The sequence below is a fragment of the Saccopteryx bilineata genome, chromosome 3, assembly GCF_036850765.1.
Source record: "Saccopteryx bilineata isolate mSacBil1 chromosome 3, mSacBil1_pri_phased_curated, whole genome shotgun sequence".
NCBI lineage: Eukaryota > Metazoa > Chordata > Mammalia > Chiroptera > Emballonuridae > Saccopteryx > Saccopteryx bilineata.
Window position 1 is genome coordinate 265,678,969 of NC_089492.1, and position 22,548 is coordinate 265,701,516.

Genomic DNA, 22,548 nt, shown 5'->3' on the forward strand with positions numbered 1-22,548 from the left:
ATAGACATGGTCTCTTTTGGCCTTTACAATCAGCTTCTTTCAGCATTTGCCACTGTGATCAATCCTTCAGCATCAAGATCCTTGACTTACCTTTTCTAAATAAAAAACACCTGCTGTTTGTCCTGGTTCTCCTATCTTTCCGGTCTCTTCAGTGTCTTCAATGGCAAACCTGAAACAATAGTATCCCCAGAGATCTATTCTCAGTCCTCTTGACTCTACTCACTTTCCCTATTAACTATCACCTATACTGATGTGTCTCAAATCTCAAATCTCAATCTCCATCCTGACTTCAATCTCCTGAGCTGTAGGCACTTATTTCCAACAATCTATTGAACTCCATTTCGATGCTTCCTACACGCTTCAAAATCCAGATATTCAAAAACAGAAAATAAAAACTTGGTCCTTTCACCATCTGTATTTCTGTGAAAGCCATTAACATTACACAAGCTAGAGACTATGAAGCCATTCTTATCTCTTCCCTTTCCTTACACACCTAAATTATTTAGCCTTCTAAATCATCTATCTCAGCCCTTCCTTCACCACTGCTGTTAGTTAAGTCTTAGAAGACACTGCCTCTAATCTAGAAAAATAGGTACCAGAAGTGCTAGCGGGTACACTTAAGTATAAGAAAAAAAGTTTTTATATTTAATTTTCATCTAACAATTTAAAATTAAGGTTTACTAGTCCTGGCTGGTTAGTTCAGTTGGTTACAGTGTCATTCTGCAGCACCAAGATTGCAGGCTCAATCCCAGGTCAGGGCACATAAGGGAAGTAAACAAATCACAACTAAGTGGAACAACAATTGAATGCTTCTCTTTCTCCAACCCCCTTCCTCTGTCTTTCTAAAAATCAATAATTAAAAAAATATATTTACTAATATTAATGAATATAGATAGACATTGATGCTCTCGGTCCATGTCAGATGGTTAGGTGTAACATATGATATACCAGGAATTCTAACAGAATAATGGGAGCTCTGCAACATACAAGAGTTAAAGGTGAACTCTAACTCATTCATTCATTTTCAGCATGTTGCAATTTATTTCAGTTCAAGGGTGTGGCACATATTCAGGTTAGGCTTTTGCTACATTAATCTGAAATTTTCAAATTTATTAAATATGTTCTTAAATTGTTTACTTCAAAATATTGTTTCTTCCCTTTAATTTTTCTGTAGTTATGCAATATGCTAGAATATAACTACATGTCTATAAATTAAAATTTTAAAACATGTATTGTAGGCCCTGGCCGGTTGGCTCAGTGGTAGAGCGTCGGCCTGGCGTACAGAAGTCCTGGGTTGGATTCCCGGCCAGGGCACACAGGAGAAGCGCCCATCTGCTTCTCCACCCCTCCCCCTCTCCTTCCTCTCTGTCTCTCTCTTCCCCTCCGGCAGCCGAGGCTCCATTGGAGCAAAGATGGCCCGGGCGCTGGGGATGGCTCCTTGGCCTCTTCCCCAGGCGCTAGAGTGGCTCTGGTGGCAACAGAGCGACGCCCCGGAGGGGCAGAGCATCGCCCCCTGGTGGGCAGAGCGTCGCACCCTGGTGGGCGTGCTGGGTGGATCCCGGTCGGGCGCATGCGGGAGTCTGTCTGACTGTCTCTCCCCGTTTCCAGCTTCAGAAAAAGACAAAAAACAAAAAACAAAAAAAACCCCATGAATTGTAATGGCCCTGGCCAGTTGGGTCAGTGGATAGAGCATCAGCCTGGTACGCAGATATCCTGGGTTTGATCCCTGGTCAAGGCATACATAAGAAACAACCATCTGTTTCTCTCCTCTCTTTCCCCTCTCATAGCCAGTGGCTCGCTTGGTCCGAGTGTTGGCTGAGGATGGCTCCATTGGTCAGAGCATATCAGCCTCAAATGCTAAATATAGTCAGTTGATTTGAGCATCATCTCCAGATGGGGCTGGGGTTGCCTGGTGGATCTGGTCAGGATTCATGTGGGAGTCTATCCCCCCTCTTCTCACTTAACAAAACAAAACATGTATGTGTATATATTTATCTATCAAGTATATGGTCAAATATATTTTATGTTTGGGGACATGTGATCAAAAGTTTGAAGACCTTGCCCTGGCTGGGTGGTTCAATGGTAGAGCATCAGCCTGGCGTGTGAATGTCCCAGGTTCAATTCCCGGTCAGGGCACACAGAAGACGTGACCATCTGCTTCTACATCCCTCCCCCTCTCACTTTTTTTTCTCTCTCTCTCTTCTCCTCCTGTAGCCATGCCTCGATTGGAGGGAATTGGCCCCGGGTGCTGAGGGTGCCTCCAAGGCCTCCACCTCAGGCACTAAGAGCTTGGTTGCTGAGCCAACAGAGCAATGGCCCCAGATGGGCAGAGCACTGCCCCCTAGTGGGCTTGCGAGTGGATCCTGGTTGGGGTGCATGCAGGAGTCTTATCTCTCTGCTTCCCTTCCTCTCACTGGATAATAATAATAATAAGAAGAAGAAGTTTGAAGACCAATTGATTCAGACTACTGCAACAGCCTTCCAAATGTTCTCCAGGACTTGTCTTTCTCTTTTCTTATTCATTCTTCAAATGGTCACTAGTTATGCTTTTAAATATATTGCTCACAAAAACTAGGGGATATTTTATCACTTCATATTCATTTTGAAATATCCCCTAATTTTTGTGAGCAGTATGTATATGTTCCTTATTTTCTCAAAAGTCACCAATGGCTCTCTACCATTACTGAATTCATAAGCCTTAGCATGAATTTGAGATCCTTCATAATGTACCTAGCTAACTTTTCAGATTCTTGTTACTCTATTTATACTGACCTACTTCTGTTACATAAACCTGTCTTACTTTTGCTCGTGTTCACTCTATATGGATTTTTTCCCCTAACCCAATGGGCAGCTATTCAACTCAGATACCAAGTCACATATATACCCCATCTTCCTCCCTAACCAAAAGCAGGAATCTAAAAATTAAATTTATTGGGATGACACTAGTTAATAAAATTCTCATTATGCTTAGCACATAATGCATATCTCTCAGAATTTACCTCATATAGACCATTAAATCTTTATTAGAGATCATGTCTTATTTATCTTGTTACCTCCAGAATATAGCACAGTGCCTGACACAAAACAGGGCACAATAACTTAAATAGTTAATTGAAAACATAGGGAATATCCAAAAATTAAAAATTTTTTAGACAATTAAATTTAACAGGGTGACATTGGTTAATCAGAGTACATGGATTTAGAGAAAACATCTCCACATTATTTGGACAATTATGTTGTATACTCATCAAAAAATTAATCTTTAAGTTTTAAAAGTTACTGTAGGATTTAGAATTAAAATTCCAGTGAGGGTCCATATATCTTTAAATCTAGTACAAACAGCATTCTATTTTGGTATGACCACATAGTAGATTGAGATAACTGGCTTAAATAAGTTTAACTTAATGTAAGGTAAAAACTGGAGCAGACCAAAAGCAGACAAATTAAGGCACATCTATACAATGGAATATTATACAGCTGCTATTATTTATTATAATTTAAATCCCCACTAACGGATAGATGTTAGGAATAAACCCTACACATTAGACTCGGATGTTTAAATATACATAGGTACTACTTTAAAAGAATTTCGAGATGTGAAATAATCACTATCGATTAGCTTTCCAATCTTCCAAGTGATTAACTGACAAGGCAAATAAACTGACATATAATAAATTAAGATATTTTGTATGGTACAGTTCTCCTAAGATAGCTAAACACTACACTGTGATTTTTCACCAGTAGTGTTCTCTCGGGTACATCTTCTAACTCATTTTAATCAGAAATGTGTCTCTCTAGGTATGACACCAAAAGAATAATTGGCAAAAGAAAAAATTAATTGGATTTCTTCAAAATTAAAAATGGTTGTGCTTCAAAAGACATCATAAAGTAAAAAGGCAGCATACAGAAAGGGAAAATTTTTTGCAAATCATTATCAATGATCACTATCAATCAAAAGGTCACAGCCATGTTGGCGCAGTAAAGCATTGACCTGGTCAGTGGTTCAAAACCCTGGGCATACTTGGTCAAGGCATATATGAAAGTTGATGCTTCCTGCTCCTCCCCCTTTCTCTTTCTCCTTTCTAAAATGAATCAATATAATCTTTTTTTTTTTTAAGGTCACATAAGGGACTTTTAACTAGAGGGTATAAAAGAACTGCAAAAACTCAATGAAAAGACAAAAGATTCTATTTAAAAATGGGCAAAGGATCTGAATAGACATTTTTCCAAAAATACAAATGGCCAGTATGTACATGAGAGATTCAACATCATCAGCCATTAGAAAATGAAAACCAAAATGACAATGAGATTACTACTTAAAAGCCACTAAGATGGTTATAAAAAATAAGACAGATAGCAAATGTGCAGAAATTGGAATCAACAAACACTGTTAGCAGGAATGTAAAATGATGCAGCCACTTTGAAAAAGTCTAGCAGTTCCTCAAAAGCGTAAACACAATTATTATATGATTTGACTCTGAAGTAAACACCCAAGAGAAATGAAAACACATGTCCACACAAAATCCTGTATACAAATATTCATAGCAGCATTACTCATTAAGAGCCAAGAAGTACAAACAAGCCACATGTTCATCAACTGGTAAATTGATAAAATATCCATACAATGAAATATTATTCAGTAATGGAAAGGAATGGAACAGTAACACATCACAACTTGGATGAACCATGAAAACGTGTAAAGTGAAAAAAGTCAGTCACATAAAAGGCCACATATTGCTTAATTCCATTTAAATGAAATATCTAGAAAAGGCATATCTACAGAGACAGAGAATAGATTAGTGTTTGACAGGAGCTGTGTGAAGGGAGGCAATGAATGGGTAGTGACTGCTAATGAGTATGGGATTTGTTTGGCCAAATAGCTCGGTTGGTTCAAGCTTTGTCTTGAAGCACAGTTGTTGTCGGTTTGATCCCTGGTTAGGGCACATGCAGGAACAGATTGATGTTCCTGTCTGTCTGTCTCTTTCCCCCTTCTTGTCTCTCTAAAATCAATAAATATGTCCTGGCTAGATAGCTTAGTTGGTTGGAGCACTGTCTGGAAGTGCTGGGGTTGCTGGTTCGATATCCAAACAGGGCTCATACAGGAATAGCTCAATGTTCCTGTCTCTCTCTCTCCCCCTTACTCTCTTGCTGAAATCAATAAATAAGACATTTTTAAAAATAAAATAGCTTGCCTGACCAGGCGGTGACGCAATGAATAGAGTGTTGGACTGGGACCCAGAGGACCCAGGTTTAAAACCCAAGGTCATTGGCTTGAGCACGGGCTCACCAGCTTAAACGAGAGGTTGCTGGCTTGAGCGTGGGATCATAGACATGACTCCATGGTTGCTGGCTTGAGCACAAAGGTCGCTGGCTTGAGCAAGGGGTCATTCGCTCTGCTGCAGCGCCCCAGTCAAGGCACATATGAAAAAGCAATCAATGAACAACTAAGGAGCTGCAACAAAGAACTGATGCTTCTTCTCATCTCTCTCCCTTCCTGTCTGTCTGTCCCTATCTCTGACTCTCACTCTGTCTCTGTCAAAAAAAAAAAAGATAAAATAAAATCAATAAACAAAAAAAGCTTTTTAAATAAATATGGGATTTCTTTTTTGGAGGACAAAATGGTGTTAAAATTAGATAGTGGTAATGATTGTATACCACCACTGTGATCATTCTAAAAACCACTGAATTGTACACTTTACATGAGTGAATTGTATGGTGTATGAATTTTACATCAATAAAGTAGTTATTTTTAAAAAGTATGTCCCTCTCTTGGCATGCTACCAAATTATAACACTATGCCAATGATATTTCTAATAACAGCAGAAAAGGAATTCCTTCAAACACTGATTTGAGATTTCCATTTAAAAGCTAAAATGGTATCAATATATTTATTTTTTCCTTCTAAAATTCAATCATCAGAATTACATTACATTCATATACAATACAAATATTTGGCATCATGTCATTAATTATAATATAATGGTAACTAATTATAATAGTGCAATGACTATTAACGTTTACTTTATAAGAGAAAACTGGGCCCTGGCCGGTTGGCTCAGTGGTAGTGTTGGCCTGGCGTGCAGAAATCCTGGGTTCGATTCCCGGCCAGGGCACACAGGAGAAGTACCCATTTGCTTCTCTACCTCTCCCCCTCTCCTTCCTCTCTGCCCCCCCCCCCGCAGCCGAGGCTCCATTGGAGCAAAGATGGCCCAGGCGCTGGGGATGGCTCCTTGGCCTCTGCCCTAGGCGCTAGAGTGGCTCTGGTCGCAACAGAGCGACACCCCGGAGGGGCACAGCATCACCCCCTGGTGGGCAGAGCATCGCCCCTGGTGGGCGTGCCGGGTGGATCCCCTGGTCGGGCGTATGCAGGGGTCTGTCTGACTGTCTCTCTCCATTTCCAGCTTCAGAAAAAAAAAAAAAAAAGAAAAAAAGAAAATTGAACCCCCCCCCAAAATTTAACATTCTCTAGAAACTATTTTAAGATTCTTTCATATCTTTATCTGTATCTAAAATAGATTTTAGTTACAATCATGTTGTAGATACAATTTTTCCCATGCATTTCATTATTCATCATTTTGAATAAGTATCTAATAGTCTACTCAAGGCTTATCTCCACATATATTTAGTCGCTGGACAAACTTCCATAAAATCTCAAGTTACAGAACTTTATCAGTGGTCAGCAAACTCATTAGTCAACAGAGCCAAATATCAACAGTACAACGATTGAAATTTCTTTTTAGAGCCAAATTTTTTAAACTTAAACTATATAGGTAGGTACATTCCTTACCGAGGTAGCACTCGCATGTGGTATTTTGTGGAAGAGCCAAACTCAGGGAGCCAAAGAGCTGCATGTGGCTCGCAAGCCGCAGTTTGCCAACCAGGGCTCTAGGTCATTATATTTTTTTAAAAAATTTTTTCCCATTGATTTGAGAGAGTCAACTCACTGCTCCACTTAGTTGTTCCATTTAGTTGTGCATTCATATGGGTTCTTCTCATATGTGCCCTGAGAGGGGATCAAACCCATGATTTTGCTCTATACACTGAGACACCTGGCCAGTGCCTATGTCATATTTTTCTTTTTTCTTTTTTAAAGGAACAGTCTTTCCTCTTTTTATTTTTATTTCTTAAAAATTTATTCATTTCAGGCCCTGGCTGGTTGGCTCAGTGGTAGAGCGTCGGCCTGGCGTGCAGGAGTCCCCAGTCGATTCCCGGCCAGGGCACACAGGAGAAGCGCCCATCTGCTTCTCCACCCCTCCCCCTCTCCTTCCTCTCTCTCTCTTCCCGCAGCCGAGGCTCCAATGAAGCAAAGTTGGCTTGGGCCCTTGGGATGGCTCTGTGGCCTCTGCCTCGCGCCAAGATGGCTCTGATTGCAGCAGAGTGATGCCCCAGATGGGCAGAGCATCGCCCCCTGGTGGGCATGCCGGTGGATCCCGGTCAGGCGCATGCGGGAGTCTGACTGCCTCCCTGTTTCCAACTTCAGAAAAATAAATAAATAATTTATTCATTTCAGAGGGAAAGGAGAGAAGGAGAGAGAAGGGGAGAGGAGCATGAAGCATCAACTCCCATATGTGCCTTGACCAGGCAAGCCCAGGTTTTAAACCAGTTACCTCAATGTTCCAGGTCAATACTTTATCCACTGCGCCACCACAGGTCAGGCTATAATATTTCTAAAAATATTTTATTTTTAGTTATTGAGACCATTCACTTGTTTTTTTAAAAAAAACAAAACTAGAAACATTTGAAATCTGCTTACATGCTCTTTTACCAAATAATCATTTTCAATCAAAATCACTAAATAGGAAAACATATACACACACAATCCAAAGGGGTGAAGAAAGGAAAAGAAAACCAACAGACAGAAAGTCTAAAGTAGAAAAGTTAACTCACAAAAAGATTCACAAGCATTTCCTAGATTTTTTGTTTTTTTAAGTGAGAGGAAGGGACACAGTGAGACAGACTCCTGACTGTGACCTGACCAGGATCCACCCAGCCACCCTGTCTGGGGCTGATGCTCGAATCAACCAAGCTAACTTAGCAACTAGGGCTGACTCTCTCGAACCAACTGAACTATCCTCAGTGCCTGGGGGAAGAGAGAGAAAAGGAGGAGAGGGGGGAAGAAAAGTAGATGGTTGCTTCTCTTGTGTGCCCTGACAGGGAAGCGAACCTGAGACATTCACCCGCCAGGCTGGTGCTCTATCCACTGAGCCAACTGGTCAGGACCATTTCTAGATATTTTTGTCCAAGAAAATTCCTCTGACTAAAGTGGAAACCTGTTTGGCTACAATACATCAGTCTGCTATTATGATTAATGCAATAGAGTCAAATATTTGAGCATGTGGCATACGGAAAGGAGAAACCTCACATGTTGATTTAAATACTGCTGCATTTTGGCCCATAGCTGTTTAGCTAATATTGAAATGGAATTGTAAAGTTCTATCTAGTTCCTTCTAACTTCCAGAATTCCAGTTGTCAAAGTGTAGAAACTAATTTCAGAAGCCCACCAACTTTGACTAGTTATATATAGTAATTTATGTTCATTTTAGATTCCTTATGTAAGTGAAATCATATGCCATTTGTCTTATTTATGATTGACTTATTTCACTTAACAAAATTCCCTCATGGTTCATATAAACTGTCACAAATGGTAAGATTTTATTGTTTTTCATGTCTGAGTAGTATTCCATTACATATATTCTTCTTTATCCATTCACCCATCAATATTGCTGCCTCATTAAAAAGTGTTCTTTCTACTACAGCTATCCACAATTCTACAAACTGTTTTAGATTAACTCAATTGTTTCCTCTTCCTTTATAAATATTTCTGAATGACTATTAAATTAGGATTCTGGAGTTCTGGTCTCACTTTGCTACTAGAAATGAGTGTTCTTGAGTAAGCTTCTTAACCTTTCTGGATTTCAGCTATAAAAAAGGGTATCAGATTAGCTGACCTCTTAAGATACTTTCCACATGTAATACTCCACAATGTCCTTCCTAGCCTCCAAGAAACTTTGCATTATATGTCAATTATAATAATTCATATTTTTTTACATATTATCATAAAGTTTCTTAGTGCTCATTCACTTCATATGTCTTATGCGTCTTATCTCCATTAAGTTACAAATTTCTTAACAGAAAGAACCAGCTTTGTCTTTTTTTTTTAACAAATTAAGGTAACATTAATTTACAACATTAGGTAAGTTTCAGGTACACTCCCCTATGTCTTAAATGAAGGCTCTTAATAATACCTACTGAATAAGAAAAGCCTGGAGTATTTGATACTACAAACCAAAATGTTGTATCATTGTTTTCTAAATATTTTGTCCATAAATCTTTCTTTAAACCTCCTTATTTCCTTTCATATTCCCTGTATTACCTAAATCACAGTCATAAACACATACACATATAGAGTATTTGGGGAACATGAGAAGAAGCTTACTGAAAGCATATTGAAAAACCCTTACATACCACATGTACTCGCTCCTATATAAGAATAAGGAACACTTAAAGATCAGGAACACAGAAAGCATGAAACCATACAACCACAATCTTTATCACCACCACCATCTTAAAGGGAACATCAGAAAAGGATGAGGTGGGGTGGGGAGATAACAGATACATTACCCAACAGCAAAGAAAAAGATGCTCAGTCTGATTTCAAAAGCATCTAAAAATTACCTGGACCTTTTCCATCATTATAGAAAGAACATGAGTTCATGTGATAATGGAAATATTTCATGGCTGTTTGGAAATTTTACCTACCATCACACTTCTGAAATATTAATTTTTTAAAAAACTTAGCATGTATTCTTGGTCAAACTGTTAGACATTATCATTGTTAGTCAGATATATAAGAGAAACAAATAGTATGGCAAAGACAAAGACCAACAGCGAAAAACCTCCACGACTTCATGGTTCTTACCTGTTCACTCTCCTAGGACACTTGTCTGGTTTAATATCTACCTCATAGAGGTAGACATCAATCTTTGGGATTTCAACTTGAAAACAGTTAGCCAGCAATTTAATGGGTTTGCCCATGGTGCCATAGCCAGGTCTTCTGGGCACCATGAGTAGGGGCTGGGCCCCAACGGGTCCTGCAAGGGAGGGTGGAAAAAGTAACACTGTTATAAACTGCATTTGATAATCTTGTCCATCAGAGTAGTTAGAATTTTAAGTATAGCTGATAATGAAGTTGAAACCTAGTGCTAAGAGAGGACAATTTCTAACACCTGTACTTTTTTCTTCCTAATTTATTCTCTTTATTAAAAGAAACATACAAACAAATAAAACCGTGAGTGCTTCTGGAAAATTGTTTTAGATGGGGTAGAAAGAAGGGAGAACATTCACACAAACTCAGGATGTGATTGTGCAAACAACAATCAGACCCCAAAGAGTGTGAGACCTACAGCAAAGCAAACTCAGAGAGTAGGATAAGAGCAAATGAACAAAATAAAAACAATATAAAATTAAAAGAATCAGCAAAGCACAAAATCAGTTATTTGAAAAGTTAAAATCTATAAAACCTAGGCAACATTGATTTTTAAAACAGAATTGGCTTAAGTAACAAATATAAGTGGACAAAATGGTATCGCTACAGATATTGAAGACATATAAACACTGTCTTAAACAATTAAAGGGTTCATAAAACAGAAAATTACAGCTGATACACCAAAATATATAAAATATGAAAAGTCCTCTGTTGGCAGAAATGTAAAATGGTATAGCTGCTTTGGAAAACAGTATGGTGGTTACTTAAAACATTAAAAAAATAACCAGCCTCACCAGGTGGTGGCGCAGTGGATAGAGCGTCAGACTGGGATGCAGAAGACCCAGGTTCGAGACCCCGAAGTCACTAGATTGAGTGCAGGCTCATCTGGTTTGAGCAAAGCTCACCAGCTTGGACCAAAGGTCGCTGGCTCGAGCAAGGGGGGTTACTCAGTCTGCTGTAGCCCCATGATCAAGGCACATAAGAAAAAGCAATCAACGAACAACTAAGGTGTCGCAACAAAAAACTAAAGATTGGTACTTCTCATCTCTCCATTCTTGTCTGTCTGTCCCTATCTATCCCTCTCTCTGTAAAAAAAAAAAAAAGAATAACCATATGATCCAGCAATTCTACCTCTGGGTATCTACCCAAAATCATTGAAAGCAGGGTGCTTAAGAGATAATTGTACACATATGTTCACAGCAGCATTCATTAGTCACAACAGCCAGAGTGGAAGCAACCTCAATGTTCACTGGTAGATAAATGGGTATACAAACCGTGGTATATACATGCAATGGAATACTAGTTAGCCTTAAAAGGAAGAAAATTCTGACACATGCCACAACATAGATGAACCTTGTAGACATTGCTAAGTGAAATAAGTCACAAAACGACACTGTATAATCCCTATTATTAATAACACTGGTTCGGCTGGAATGCCCTAGTCAAGGCACATATGAGAATCATTGGACAACTACAAGTAACCCAACTACAAGTTGATGCTTCTCCTCTCGCGCTTCCTGTCTTTCTGACTTTCTCTCTTAAAAGGTCAAGAAGAAAAAAAAAAGATTATGATCAGCTTTGGATGCCACGACAAAACCAAGCATGAAGATCTGCAAAGCTAGGGACTAGACTGTGGTCCATAGTGACTCTGTCTCATAAGTTTGAGTAATGTGAATCACTTCCACATTTGTAATTTTCACAGCTGCAAACACATTATATATACAATGTTATATTCTGTTCCCATTTAGCATCACAACATATCTGTATTTCTAAGAATGTTGCCATATTACTTTTTAAAAGATATTTAAAGTGTATAATGGGATAATTTGATATACCTGTACACTATGAAAGGATTCTTGCTATCAAGTTAAATAAGACATTCATCACTTCACATATTTATCTTTAGGGGGGGGACAGTTAGAACATTGAAGTTCTAGTGTCTTAGCAACTTTCAATTCTAGAACAGTGTTATTTAACCACTCATCATACTATACATTACATCAGGGGTCGGGAACCTATGGCTCACAAGCCAGATGTGGCTCTTTTGATGGCTGCATCTGGCTCGCAGACAAATCTTTAATAATAATAATAATAAAACGTTAAAAATATAAAACATTCTCGCCCTGGCTGGTTGGCTCAGTGGTAGAGCGTCAGCCTAGCGTGCGGAGAACCCAGGTTTGATTCCCGGTCAGGGCACACAGGAGAAGCGCCCATTTGCTTCTCCACCCCTCCACCGCGCCTTCCTCTCTGTCTCTCTCTTCCCCTCCCGCAGCCAAGGCTCCATTGGAGCGGGGATGGCCCGGGCGCTGGGGATGGCTCTGTGGCCTCTGCCTCAGGCGCTAGAGTGGCTCTGGTCGCAACATGGCGATGCCCAGGATGGGCAGAGCATCGCCCCCTGGTATGCAGAGTGTCGCCCCATGGTGGGCGTGCCGGGTGGATCCCGGTCAGGCGCATGCGGGAGTCTGACTGTCTCTCCCTGTTTCCAGCTTCAGGGGAAAAAAAAAAAAAAAAAAAAATATATATATATATAAAACATTCTCATGTATTATAATCCATTCATTTCCTACCGCTCATGTTCATGGTTGCGGGTGACTGGAGCCAATCACAGCTGTCCTCCGGGACAACATCAAATTTTTATTGGATAATGCGTAAGGTACACGGGTCTTTATAAGGCTCTCAAGGAATTACATTTTAAAATATGTGGCGTTCATGGCTCTCTCAGCCAAAAAGGTTCCTGACGCCTGAATTACATACTCAGACCTTATTCATCTATATTTTAAAGTTTATGTGCTTTTACTAACATTTCCCTATTTCTTCTGCCCACTGGCAACCATTTTTCTAACCTGTTTCTATGAATGTGACTCTCCCTCCCAACATGTGATATCATGTAGTATGTCTTTATCTTATTTCACTTAGCATAATGCCCTTGAGGTTCATTCATACTGTCATAAACAGCAGGATTTCCTTCTCTTTTTCTTTTTTTTAATGTTTTTGGACTTTCTGTGGAAACTACATTTTTTTTTCTTTTTTTCTTTATTCATTTTTAGAGAGGAGAGAGAGAGGGAGAGAGAGAGAGACAGAGAGAGAGAAGGGGGGAGGAGCTGGAAGCATCAACTCCCATATGTGCCTTGACTAGGCAAGCCCAGGGTTTCGAACCGGCGACCTCAGCATTTCCAGGTCGACGCATTATCCACTGCGCCACCACAGGTCAGGCTCCTTCTCTTTTTAAGGTTGAATGTGTCACAAATTTTCTTGGTTCATTCATCCAATGATAAACACTTAAGATTGTTTCCATACTTTGGCTATTGTAAATGCTGCAATGAAGATGAAAGTACAGGTATCTCTGCAAGATAATGGTTTCAGCCTGATGAGGCAGCGGCACTGTGGATGAATGTCAGACTGGGACACAGAGGACCTGGGTTGGAAAACCCTGAGGTTGCCGGCTTGAGCGTGGGCTCATCTGGCTAGAGCACGGACTCACCAGCTTGAGTGTGGGATCATAGACATGACCCCATGGTCACTGGCTTGAGCCCAAGGGTTACTAGCTTGAAGCCCAAGGTCACTGGCCTGAGCAAGGGGTCACTTGCTCTGCTGTACCCCCCCCCCCGCAGTCAAAGCACATATGAGAAAACAATCAATGAACAATAATTTTTTTTTTAATTTTTTCTTCTTTTCCAAGTGAGAGGAGGGGAAATAGAGAGACTCTCACATGTGCCCCACCGAGATGTTCCTGGCTACCTGGAAACCCCCATCTGGGGCCAATGCTCTGCCCCAAGGTTGCAACTGAGCTATATTTAGCATCTGAGGTGGAGGCTCCAAGGGAGCCATTCTCAGCTCCCAGGGCTGATGCACTTGAACCAATCAGGCCATGGCTGCAGGAGGGCAGGGGGGAAAGAGGAAAAGAGAGAGAAAAGGGGAAGGGAGAGGTGGAGAAGCAGAAGGTGCTTTTCCTGTGTGCCCTAACCAGTAATCGAACCCTGGATATCCACACATCCAGCTGAAGCTCTACCACTGAACCAACCGACCACGGCCATATTTTTAATTTCTTGAGGAACCTCCATACTGTTTCACACAGTGGCTGTACCAGTTAACATTCCCGCTAAGAGTACACAAGGATGATCTTCTCCATAGTCTCACTAACACTTGTTATTTTTTGTCTTTTTTGATAATAGCTATGCTAACAGGTATCAGGTGATACCTCATTTGTTTGTTTGTTTTTTTGTATTTTTCCGAAGTGAGAAGCGGAGTGGGGCGTGAGAGGCAGAGAGACAGACTTCCACATTGGCCAGACCGGGATCCACCCTGCATGCCCAACAAGGGGCGACGCTCAGCCCCTCTGGGGTGTTGCTATGCTGCAATCGGAGTCATTCTAGTGCCTGAGGCAGAGGCCATGCATGGAGCCATCCTCAGCACCCTGGCCAACTTTGCTCCAATGGAGCCTTGGCTGTGGGAGGGGAAGAGAGAGATAGAAAGGAGAGGGGGAAGGGTGGAGAAGCAAATGGACACTTCTCTTGTGTGCCCTGGCTGGTAATTGAACCCGGGACTTCCACACGCCAGGCTGTACTTACTGCTGAGCCAACTAGCCAGAGTCTACCTCATTTGGTTTTGATTTACATTTCCTTGATGATTAGTGATGTTGAGCACTTTTTTTCTTTTTTTTTTTTTTTGTATTTTTCTGAAGCTGGAAACGGGGAGAGACAGTGAGACAGACTCCTGCATGCACCCGACCGGGATCCACCCGGCACACCCACCAGGGGCGATGCTCTGCCCACCAGGGGGCAATGCTCTGCCCCTCCGGGGCGTCGCTCTGCGGCGACCAGAGCCACTCTAGCGCCTGGGGCAGAGGCCAAGGAGCCATCCCCAGCGCCCGGGCCATCCTTGCTCCAATGGAGCCTTGGCTGCGGGAGGGGAAGAGAGAGACAGAGAGGAAGGAGGGAGTGGGGGTGGAGAAGCAAATGGGTGCTTCTCCTATGTGCCCTGGCCGGGAATCAAACCCGGGTCCCCCGCATGCCAGGCCGACGCTCTACCGCTGAGCCAACCCGCCAGGGCCTGAGCACTTTTTTTTGCTGTTGAGTTTTATGCATTCTTTATGCATTTTGGATATTAACCCCTTATCAATACATGATTTGCAAATATTTTCTCCCATTCTATAGGTTTCCTTTTCATTTTGTTGATGGTTTCTTCTTTGCTAAAGCAGATGCTTTTTAGTTTGATGTAGTTCTACTTGTTTAATTTTGCTTCTTTGCTTTTGGTGTCAAAACTAAAAAAATCACTCCCAAGTCCAATGCCAAGGAGCTTACACTCTGTTTTTATCAAGGAGTCTTATGGTTATAGGTCTTATATTTGAGTCTTTGATCTATTTTGAGTTAATTTTATGCATGGTGTAAGATATGAGGATCAGTTTTATTCTTCTGCATGTGGCTATTCAGTTTTCCTAATACCATTTCTTAAAGAGTCTGTCCTTTTTCCATTGCATATTATTAGCACCTTTAATATTTAATATACTACTGGCTCCTTCAAACTCATATATTCATGGGTTTATTTCTGGGCTCAAACTGACGTGTTTCTATTTTTATGTCAATGCCATACTATTTTGATATAACTACAATATAGTTTGAAATCAGGACATTTGATATTTCCAGCTTTGGTCTTCTTTCTCAAGATTGCTTGATTATTCAGGGTCTTTGATTGTTCCATGTAAATTTTAGGACAGTTCTTTTCTTTTTTTCTGTTTCTGTGGGAAATGCCAATGGAATTTTTATATGAATTACATTGAATAGGTAGGTCACTTTGGGTAGTATAGACATTTTAACAATATTAATTCTTCTAATCTATGAGCATGAAATAACTTTCCATTTATTTATTTATTTTTTTTATTTTTTTATTTTTTTCATTTTTTCTGAAGCTGGAAATGGGGAGAGACAGTCAGACAGACTCCCGCATGCGCCCGACCGGGATCCACCCGGCACGCCCACCAGGGGCAACGCTCTGCCCACCAGGGGGCGATAATCTGCCCATCCTGGGCGTCGCCATGTTGCGACCAGAGCCACTCTAGCGCCTGGGGCAGAGGCCACAGAGCCATCCCCAGCGCCCGGGCCATCTTTGCTCCAATGGAGCCTTGGCTGCGGGAGGGGAAGAGAGAGACAGAGAGGAAAGCGCGGCGGAGGGGTGGAGAAGCAAATGGGCGCTTCTCCTGTGTGCCCTGGCCGGGAATCGAACCCGGGTCCTCCGCACGCTAGGCCGACGCTCTACCGCTGAGCCAACCGGCCAGGGCCAACTTTCCATTTATTTGTGCCTTTATTTCACCAGTATCTTATATTTTTCAGCGTATAGCTTTGACCTCTTGGTTGAACTTATTCCTAAATATTTCATTGTTTTTTATGCTACTGTAAATGTGATTGTTCCCTTAATTTCTAATAGTTTGGTTAGTATATAAAAACAACCAATTTTTATATATTAATTTTGTATCCTGCAACTTTCCTGAATTCATTTATTAGTTCCAATACCCTTTTTGTGAAGTCTAGAATTTTCTATTCGATATTATGTCATCTGTAAAGAGAGACAATTTTAATTCTTCCTTTCCAATTTAGATGCCTTTTACTTATTTTTCTTGCCTAACTGTTCTGGCTAGAACTTACAGTACCAGGTTGAATAAAAGTGGCGAGAGTGGGTATCCTTGTCCTATTCCTGCTCTTAGGTGTATAAGATATATTAACTGTGGGCTTTTCATATATGGCTTTTATTATGTTGCAGTACATCAGCTGCCTTACTTTAAAATGAGATAAAACTACTTATACATTCTAGAGGTGCTTGGCATGTAAGTCATAAAAAAAAAGTAGTTGCTCTTCAACAATATATTAAGTGTATTTCCCTACATCAAGCACCTACTGTTTTATTTGGGAGAGGTAGAGAGGGAAACTGGCATACAGAAATTTTTCCTTCAGATAATTTTTTCCTTCAGGTAAATTTTAAAAGTAGACCTACCAGGTGAAAAAGTAAGAACACAAACATGTTGCTGACTTTTGATATTTACTGCCAAACTGTCATGTGAACACATTACTATCACCAGACTTCTCTCTCCTTTACTGTCTCAAGCATTAGACATTAGAATTTTTAAAAATCTTTTTTTTTTAAGTGAGAGGAGAGACAGTGAGACAGACTCCTGCATGTGTCCCGACTGGGATCCATCTGGCAACCCCAATCTAAGGCCCATGCTCCCATGAATCAAATGAGTCATCCTCAGCACCTCGGGCTGACACTTACTTGAGCCAATTGAGCCACTGGCTATGAAAAGGAAGATAGAAATGGGAAAGGGAAGCGAAGAGAAGCAGATGGTCGCTTCTCATGTGTGCACTGACTGGGGATAGAACCCAGGATGTCCACACACATGGCCAATGCTCTACCCACTGAGCAAACTGGCCAGGGCCTAAAAACCTTTTGTTATAAAACAACTTTCTGTTTTATTTACATGCGATTATTTATGACTTAAAAATAGTATTTTTATTGTTTCATATCCCTCATTCTCTTATAAAACTCACTTCCCCCATAGATAATTTCTAGAAAATCAAAAACATAGAAGTTCAGTCCTGGCCAGTTCATTTCTCTGTTTATTGAACAATTATTATATTCAAGTTTTTACAGATACATGGATTAATTAATAATTCACTGTTACTTTGCTTAAGTAATTAATAATGTATTGGGGGATATCCCCACTTTAATATTTAAGGAAAGTAATATTAGCAACAATTGCTAACTGTACTGAGTATTAAATACTATATTTGATATACATTAGTTAACTTCTTATAACTTTTGAGGCAGGTACCATATTATACTGAGGAAACTGAACACAGGGAGATTAAAAAACATGTTCATAGTTAGAAAGTGGCAAAGCCATGCCTGAGCAGGCAGTGGCACATTGGATAGAGTGTCAGCCTACGACACTGAGGACCCAGGTTCGAAACCTTAATGTTGCCAAACTGTCTTGAGCATGGGCTCACCATCTTGAGCACAGGGTCACTGGCTTGAATGTGGGATCACAGACATGACCCCCATGGTCTCTGGCTCAAACCCCAAGGTCACTGGCTTAAAGCCCAAGGTTACTAGCTTGAGCAAGGTTGTCACTGGGTGGGCTGGAGCTCCCCCTACCTACCCTCCACCCTCAGTCAAGGAACATGAGAAAGCAATCAATGAACAACTAAGGTGCCGCAACTATGAGTTGATGTTTTTCATCTCTCTCCCTTCCCGTCTGCCTGTCCCTAGCCAGGATTTGCAAATAGGCAGTCTGACTTCAGAGCCTCCATTTTTTATTTCAATATATTATACTACAAACTACCATTTGCTGGAAATCTATCATTCACTAATTATTCACTGACTCATTATTTTAACAAATACTTACAGGCTGTCCCTAGGTGCCAAGCAGTTTTCAGGCTCAGGTGGGCAATAATTTTAATAAAAATAATAAAAAACCTAGTCCTCATGAAGGTTTTATGGGAGGGGTAAGAGGCAGACTCTATTGTATTTCTTTTTGCCCATCAGGTAGTAATAAGTGCAATGAAGAAAAGTAAAAAATAGGTTAAGGGGATAGAATGTGTGTATGTAGGTGGGAGGTGGGGAAGAGGAACAGACTAGGTAAGCACATAGATAGCTTTGTCAAAGAAGGCCTCTTTGAAAGAGTAACTAGTAGGCAGAAAACAAAAGGAAATGCCCTAGCCGAGTGACTCAGTTGGTTAGCACAATATCCCAATAAGCTAATGTTGTGAGTTCAATTCCCAGTCAGGGTACAGAAAGGAAACAACCAATGAATACATAAATAAGTAGAACAAGATAGATGTTTCTTTCTCTCTCTCCTCCTACCTCTTTCTCTAAAATCAATAAATTAAAATATTTAAGGCCCTGGCTGGTTTGCTCAGTAGTAAAGCGTTGCTCAGTGTGTGGATGTCCTGGGTTCGATTAACAGTCAGGGCAAACAGGAAACGCACCCATCTGCTTTTCCACCTCTCCTCTTCTCGCTTCTCTCTCTCTCTCTCCTCCTCCCCTTCTGCAGTCATGGCTTGATTAGAGTGAGTTGGCCCTGGGCACTGAGGATGGCTCCATGGCCTCCACCTCAGGCACTAAAATGGCTCTGGTTGCAAAGGAGCAAGGGCCCCAGATGGGCAGAACACTGCTCCCTAGTTAAACCCACAAAGCAACCAGTAGATATCAGCACAAGATTTTTAGTAACTCCCTACCTAATAATTTTACTTTCTTCATTTAATAAACCTGTACAAACAGAACGGACTTGTTATCATATATGAATACATAATCACTACAGCTATATAATCACTTCAGCCTATTAAAGATTTTCTCAGATGGCAGTATGGGGAACAATTTTTAAAAGAGATATGCCCCCTTGAAAACAATAAGGAACATTATGTTAGTAGCCACTGTTCTATGGCAATGCTTCGAGATTTATTTTGTAATTAACAAACTTAAAATTATTTGTTAGGTAGCTTTTGAAAAACTGAGTACATAAGCAAAAATTTTAGAAGAAAATATTAGTAATTTTAGAGTAATGCCACTTTTATGTTAAATATACAGACAGAGATCAAGTCCTAATTTAGAAGCCAAAAATTTCTTTAAAAACAAACAAACAGCCCCGGCCGGTTGGCTCAGCAGTAGAGCGTTGGCCTGGCTTGCGGGGGGACCTCGGTTTGATTCCCGGCCAGGGCAGATAGGAGAAGCGCCCATTTGCTTCTCCACCCCCCCCCTCCTTCCTCTCTATCTCTCGCTTCCCCTCCCGCAGCCAAGGCTCCATTGGAGCAAAGATGGCCCGGGCGCTGGGGATGGCTCCTTGGCCTCTGCCCCAGGCGCTAAAGTGGCTCTGGTCGTGGCAGAGCGATGCCCCGGAGGGGCAGAGCATCGCCCCCTGGTGGGCAGAGTGTCGCCCCTGGTGGGTGTGCCGGGTGGATCCCGGTCGGGCGCATGCGGGAGTCTGTCTGACTGTCTTCTCCCCATTTCCAGCTTCAGAAAAAAACAAACAAACAAACAAACAAAAAACTTCACTGCTAAGGTATATCCATTTGCTATCTATTCTATAACCTTTTTTAAAATTCAGAGATACACTAATGAAGTTCTGTTAGATTGAGAAGTGACTTAAAATATTAAGTATTGGTAACGATGGCTCAAAAAACAGTATTATGTAAGCCTAAAATTGAGAACATTTCTTGCAAAATTCTTCCACAAATGAAAAATATAAAAATATCCCTCTGCCTATATTCTATAGCTATCTTCTGATTTCTCAAGAACTTAATTATTTAGAAAAAATTAGCTGATCTAAAACAAATAATTTTTCCAGACTATTTCATTAAACTTACATTCCAGAATAATACATATAATTTTTATTGTAACCAAACCAAAAAAACCCTACATTTAAGATATAAGAAAAACCAATGGTTGTGAGACCAAGTTTTGCTAAATCTCAAGTTTGTTTTGTTTTTTTGCGTGTGTATTTTTCCAAGTGAGAAGCAGTGGGAGGCAGTCCCAAGTGGGAGGCAGTCAGACCCCTGCATGCACCCGCCCGGGGTCCACCCTGCATGTGCACCAGAGGGCAATGCTCTGCCCATACATTGCGGCTGGAGCCATTCTAGCACCTGAGGCAGAGGCCATGGAGCCATCCTAAGCACCCAGGCCAACTTTGCTCCAGTAGAGCCTTGGCTGGGGGAGGGGAAGAGAGAGACAGAGAGGAAAGAGAGGGGGAGGAGTGGAGAAGCAGATGGGCGCTTCTCCTGTGTGCCCTGGCCGGTAATCAAACCTGGGACTCCCGCACGCCAGGCCGATGCTCTACCACTGAGCCAACCGGCCAGGACGGCAGAATTTAACTTATAGCATTTTCCATCACTTAACATTGAACAATACAATTGGATTAGAAACCCATTCATGGAAGCTTCAAGTGATTTTGGTTTAACATTAACAGAAGAAGAACTGGCAGCTATATCCACTGATCGTAGAGTGATGATCAAACATAAGGAATTGTCTCATGAAGCCTTTTGGATTTATATAAAAAAAGAATATGTGGCAATATCTAAAAAAGCTTTGAACATTTTACTACAATTTTCAACATCCTATTTATGTGAATTAGGATTTTCTATCCTCAACACAATTAAGAGTAAAAAGAGAGGAATTCTTCAATGTATTAATGAGGAAATGAGAGTTTGCCTTTCAAATATATGCCCAAACATTGAAGAAATCGCTAGGACACATCAGGCTCATGTTTCTCATAAACACAAGAATGAAAAGACTTAACACATTCACGCCGGGACCTGCCAAATTTACTAAATCTTATTAAGAATACATCTATATATATAAAAATATAACTTTCTTGTCCTTTTTTATTTTTTAACCCCTTTTTTTACAAATTCTAAAAAGCATAACTCAAAAAATATAACATAAAAATGTTTTTTAATGTCAGAATAAATTTAATTTTGTTGTATTTGTTTCATTTAATTACCATAAAAGCATGATTGGATTTTATATTTTTTCTTTAATATCTGACTTATTATAACATATTTCTCAGAAATGTATATATAGTACACCTACAACTATTTGTAGGATTTTAAATGCGCCCTGACTTCAAAAAGTTTGAGAACCATTGGCTTAAGGTAAAAGTAAATGCTTTTCTTCCATTGGTAGATAAATAAATTCCACCGGCCCTAAATAGTAATCTGACTTTACCTAGAAATATAGACTAGAGTAGTATGGTCCTAAAAAATAGCTACTAAGGCCCTGGCGTGATAGTTCAGTTGGCTGCAGTGTTGTCACAGAGCATGGAGGTTGCCGGTTCGATTCCCTGATCTTGACACAAACAGGAACAGCTCTATGTTTCTGTCTTTCTCTCCCTGTCACTCTAAAAAAAAAAAAAAGCTACTCAGAAGTAAAATCTCAATGAACATTTCTGCTTCTATATCCCCACTTTATTTGAAACTAACACATAACATATACAACTTAGTACAGCTGTAATTAAACCATAAAAAAAAAAAGAATTTCATGAGACGTTCTCCTAACTCCTAAGGAATCATAAGCAAAGATGCTAACTATTGATTATTATCATTTAAAAACCAATTGTGGCCCTGGCTGGTTGACTCAGTGGTAGAGCATCGGCATGGCGTGCAGGAGTCCCAGGTTCGATTCCTGGCCAGGGCACACAGGAGAAGCGCCCATCTGCTTCTCCACCCCTCCCCCTCTCCTTCCTCTCTGTCTCTCTCTTCCCCTCCCACAGCCAAGGCTCCATTGGAGCAAAGTTGGCCTGGGCGCTGAGGATGGCTCTGTGGCCTCTGCCTCAGGTGCCAGAATGGCTCTGATTGTGGCAGAGCAACGCCCCAGATGGGCAGAGCGTCGCCCCCTGATGGGCGTGCCGGGTGGATCCCGGTCGGGCATATGCGAGAGTCTGTCTGACTGCCTCCCCGTTTCCAACTTCAGAAAAATACAAAAAAAACCCCAACCAATTGTGCCAGTTTTGGTTAAATCAAAGTTCACACATTACTAGGTCAGTAGTTTGTATAGGACACCCTTAATAATCACTTAAATGA

The 22,548-nt window shown here is 40.8% G+C and overlaps 1 protein-coding gene across 1 annotated transcript in view; it reads right to left on the reverse strand.

Annotated features, from left to right (window-relative positions):
- AGO3 (argonaute RISC catalytic component 3) overlaps positions 1–22,548 on the reverse strand; it is a 136,032-nt gene that overhangs the window by 106,972 nt on the left and 6,512 nt on the right. Inside the window, exon 2 of the mRNA XM_066269661.1 lies at positions 9,920–10,091. Coding sequence (XP_066125758.1) covers positions 9,920–10,091 — 172 coding nt within the window. The remainder of the gene's footprint in view (positions 1–9,919; positions 10,092–22,548) is intronic.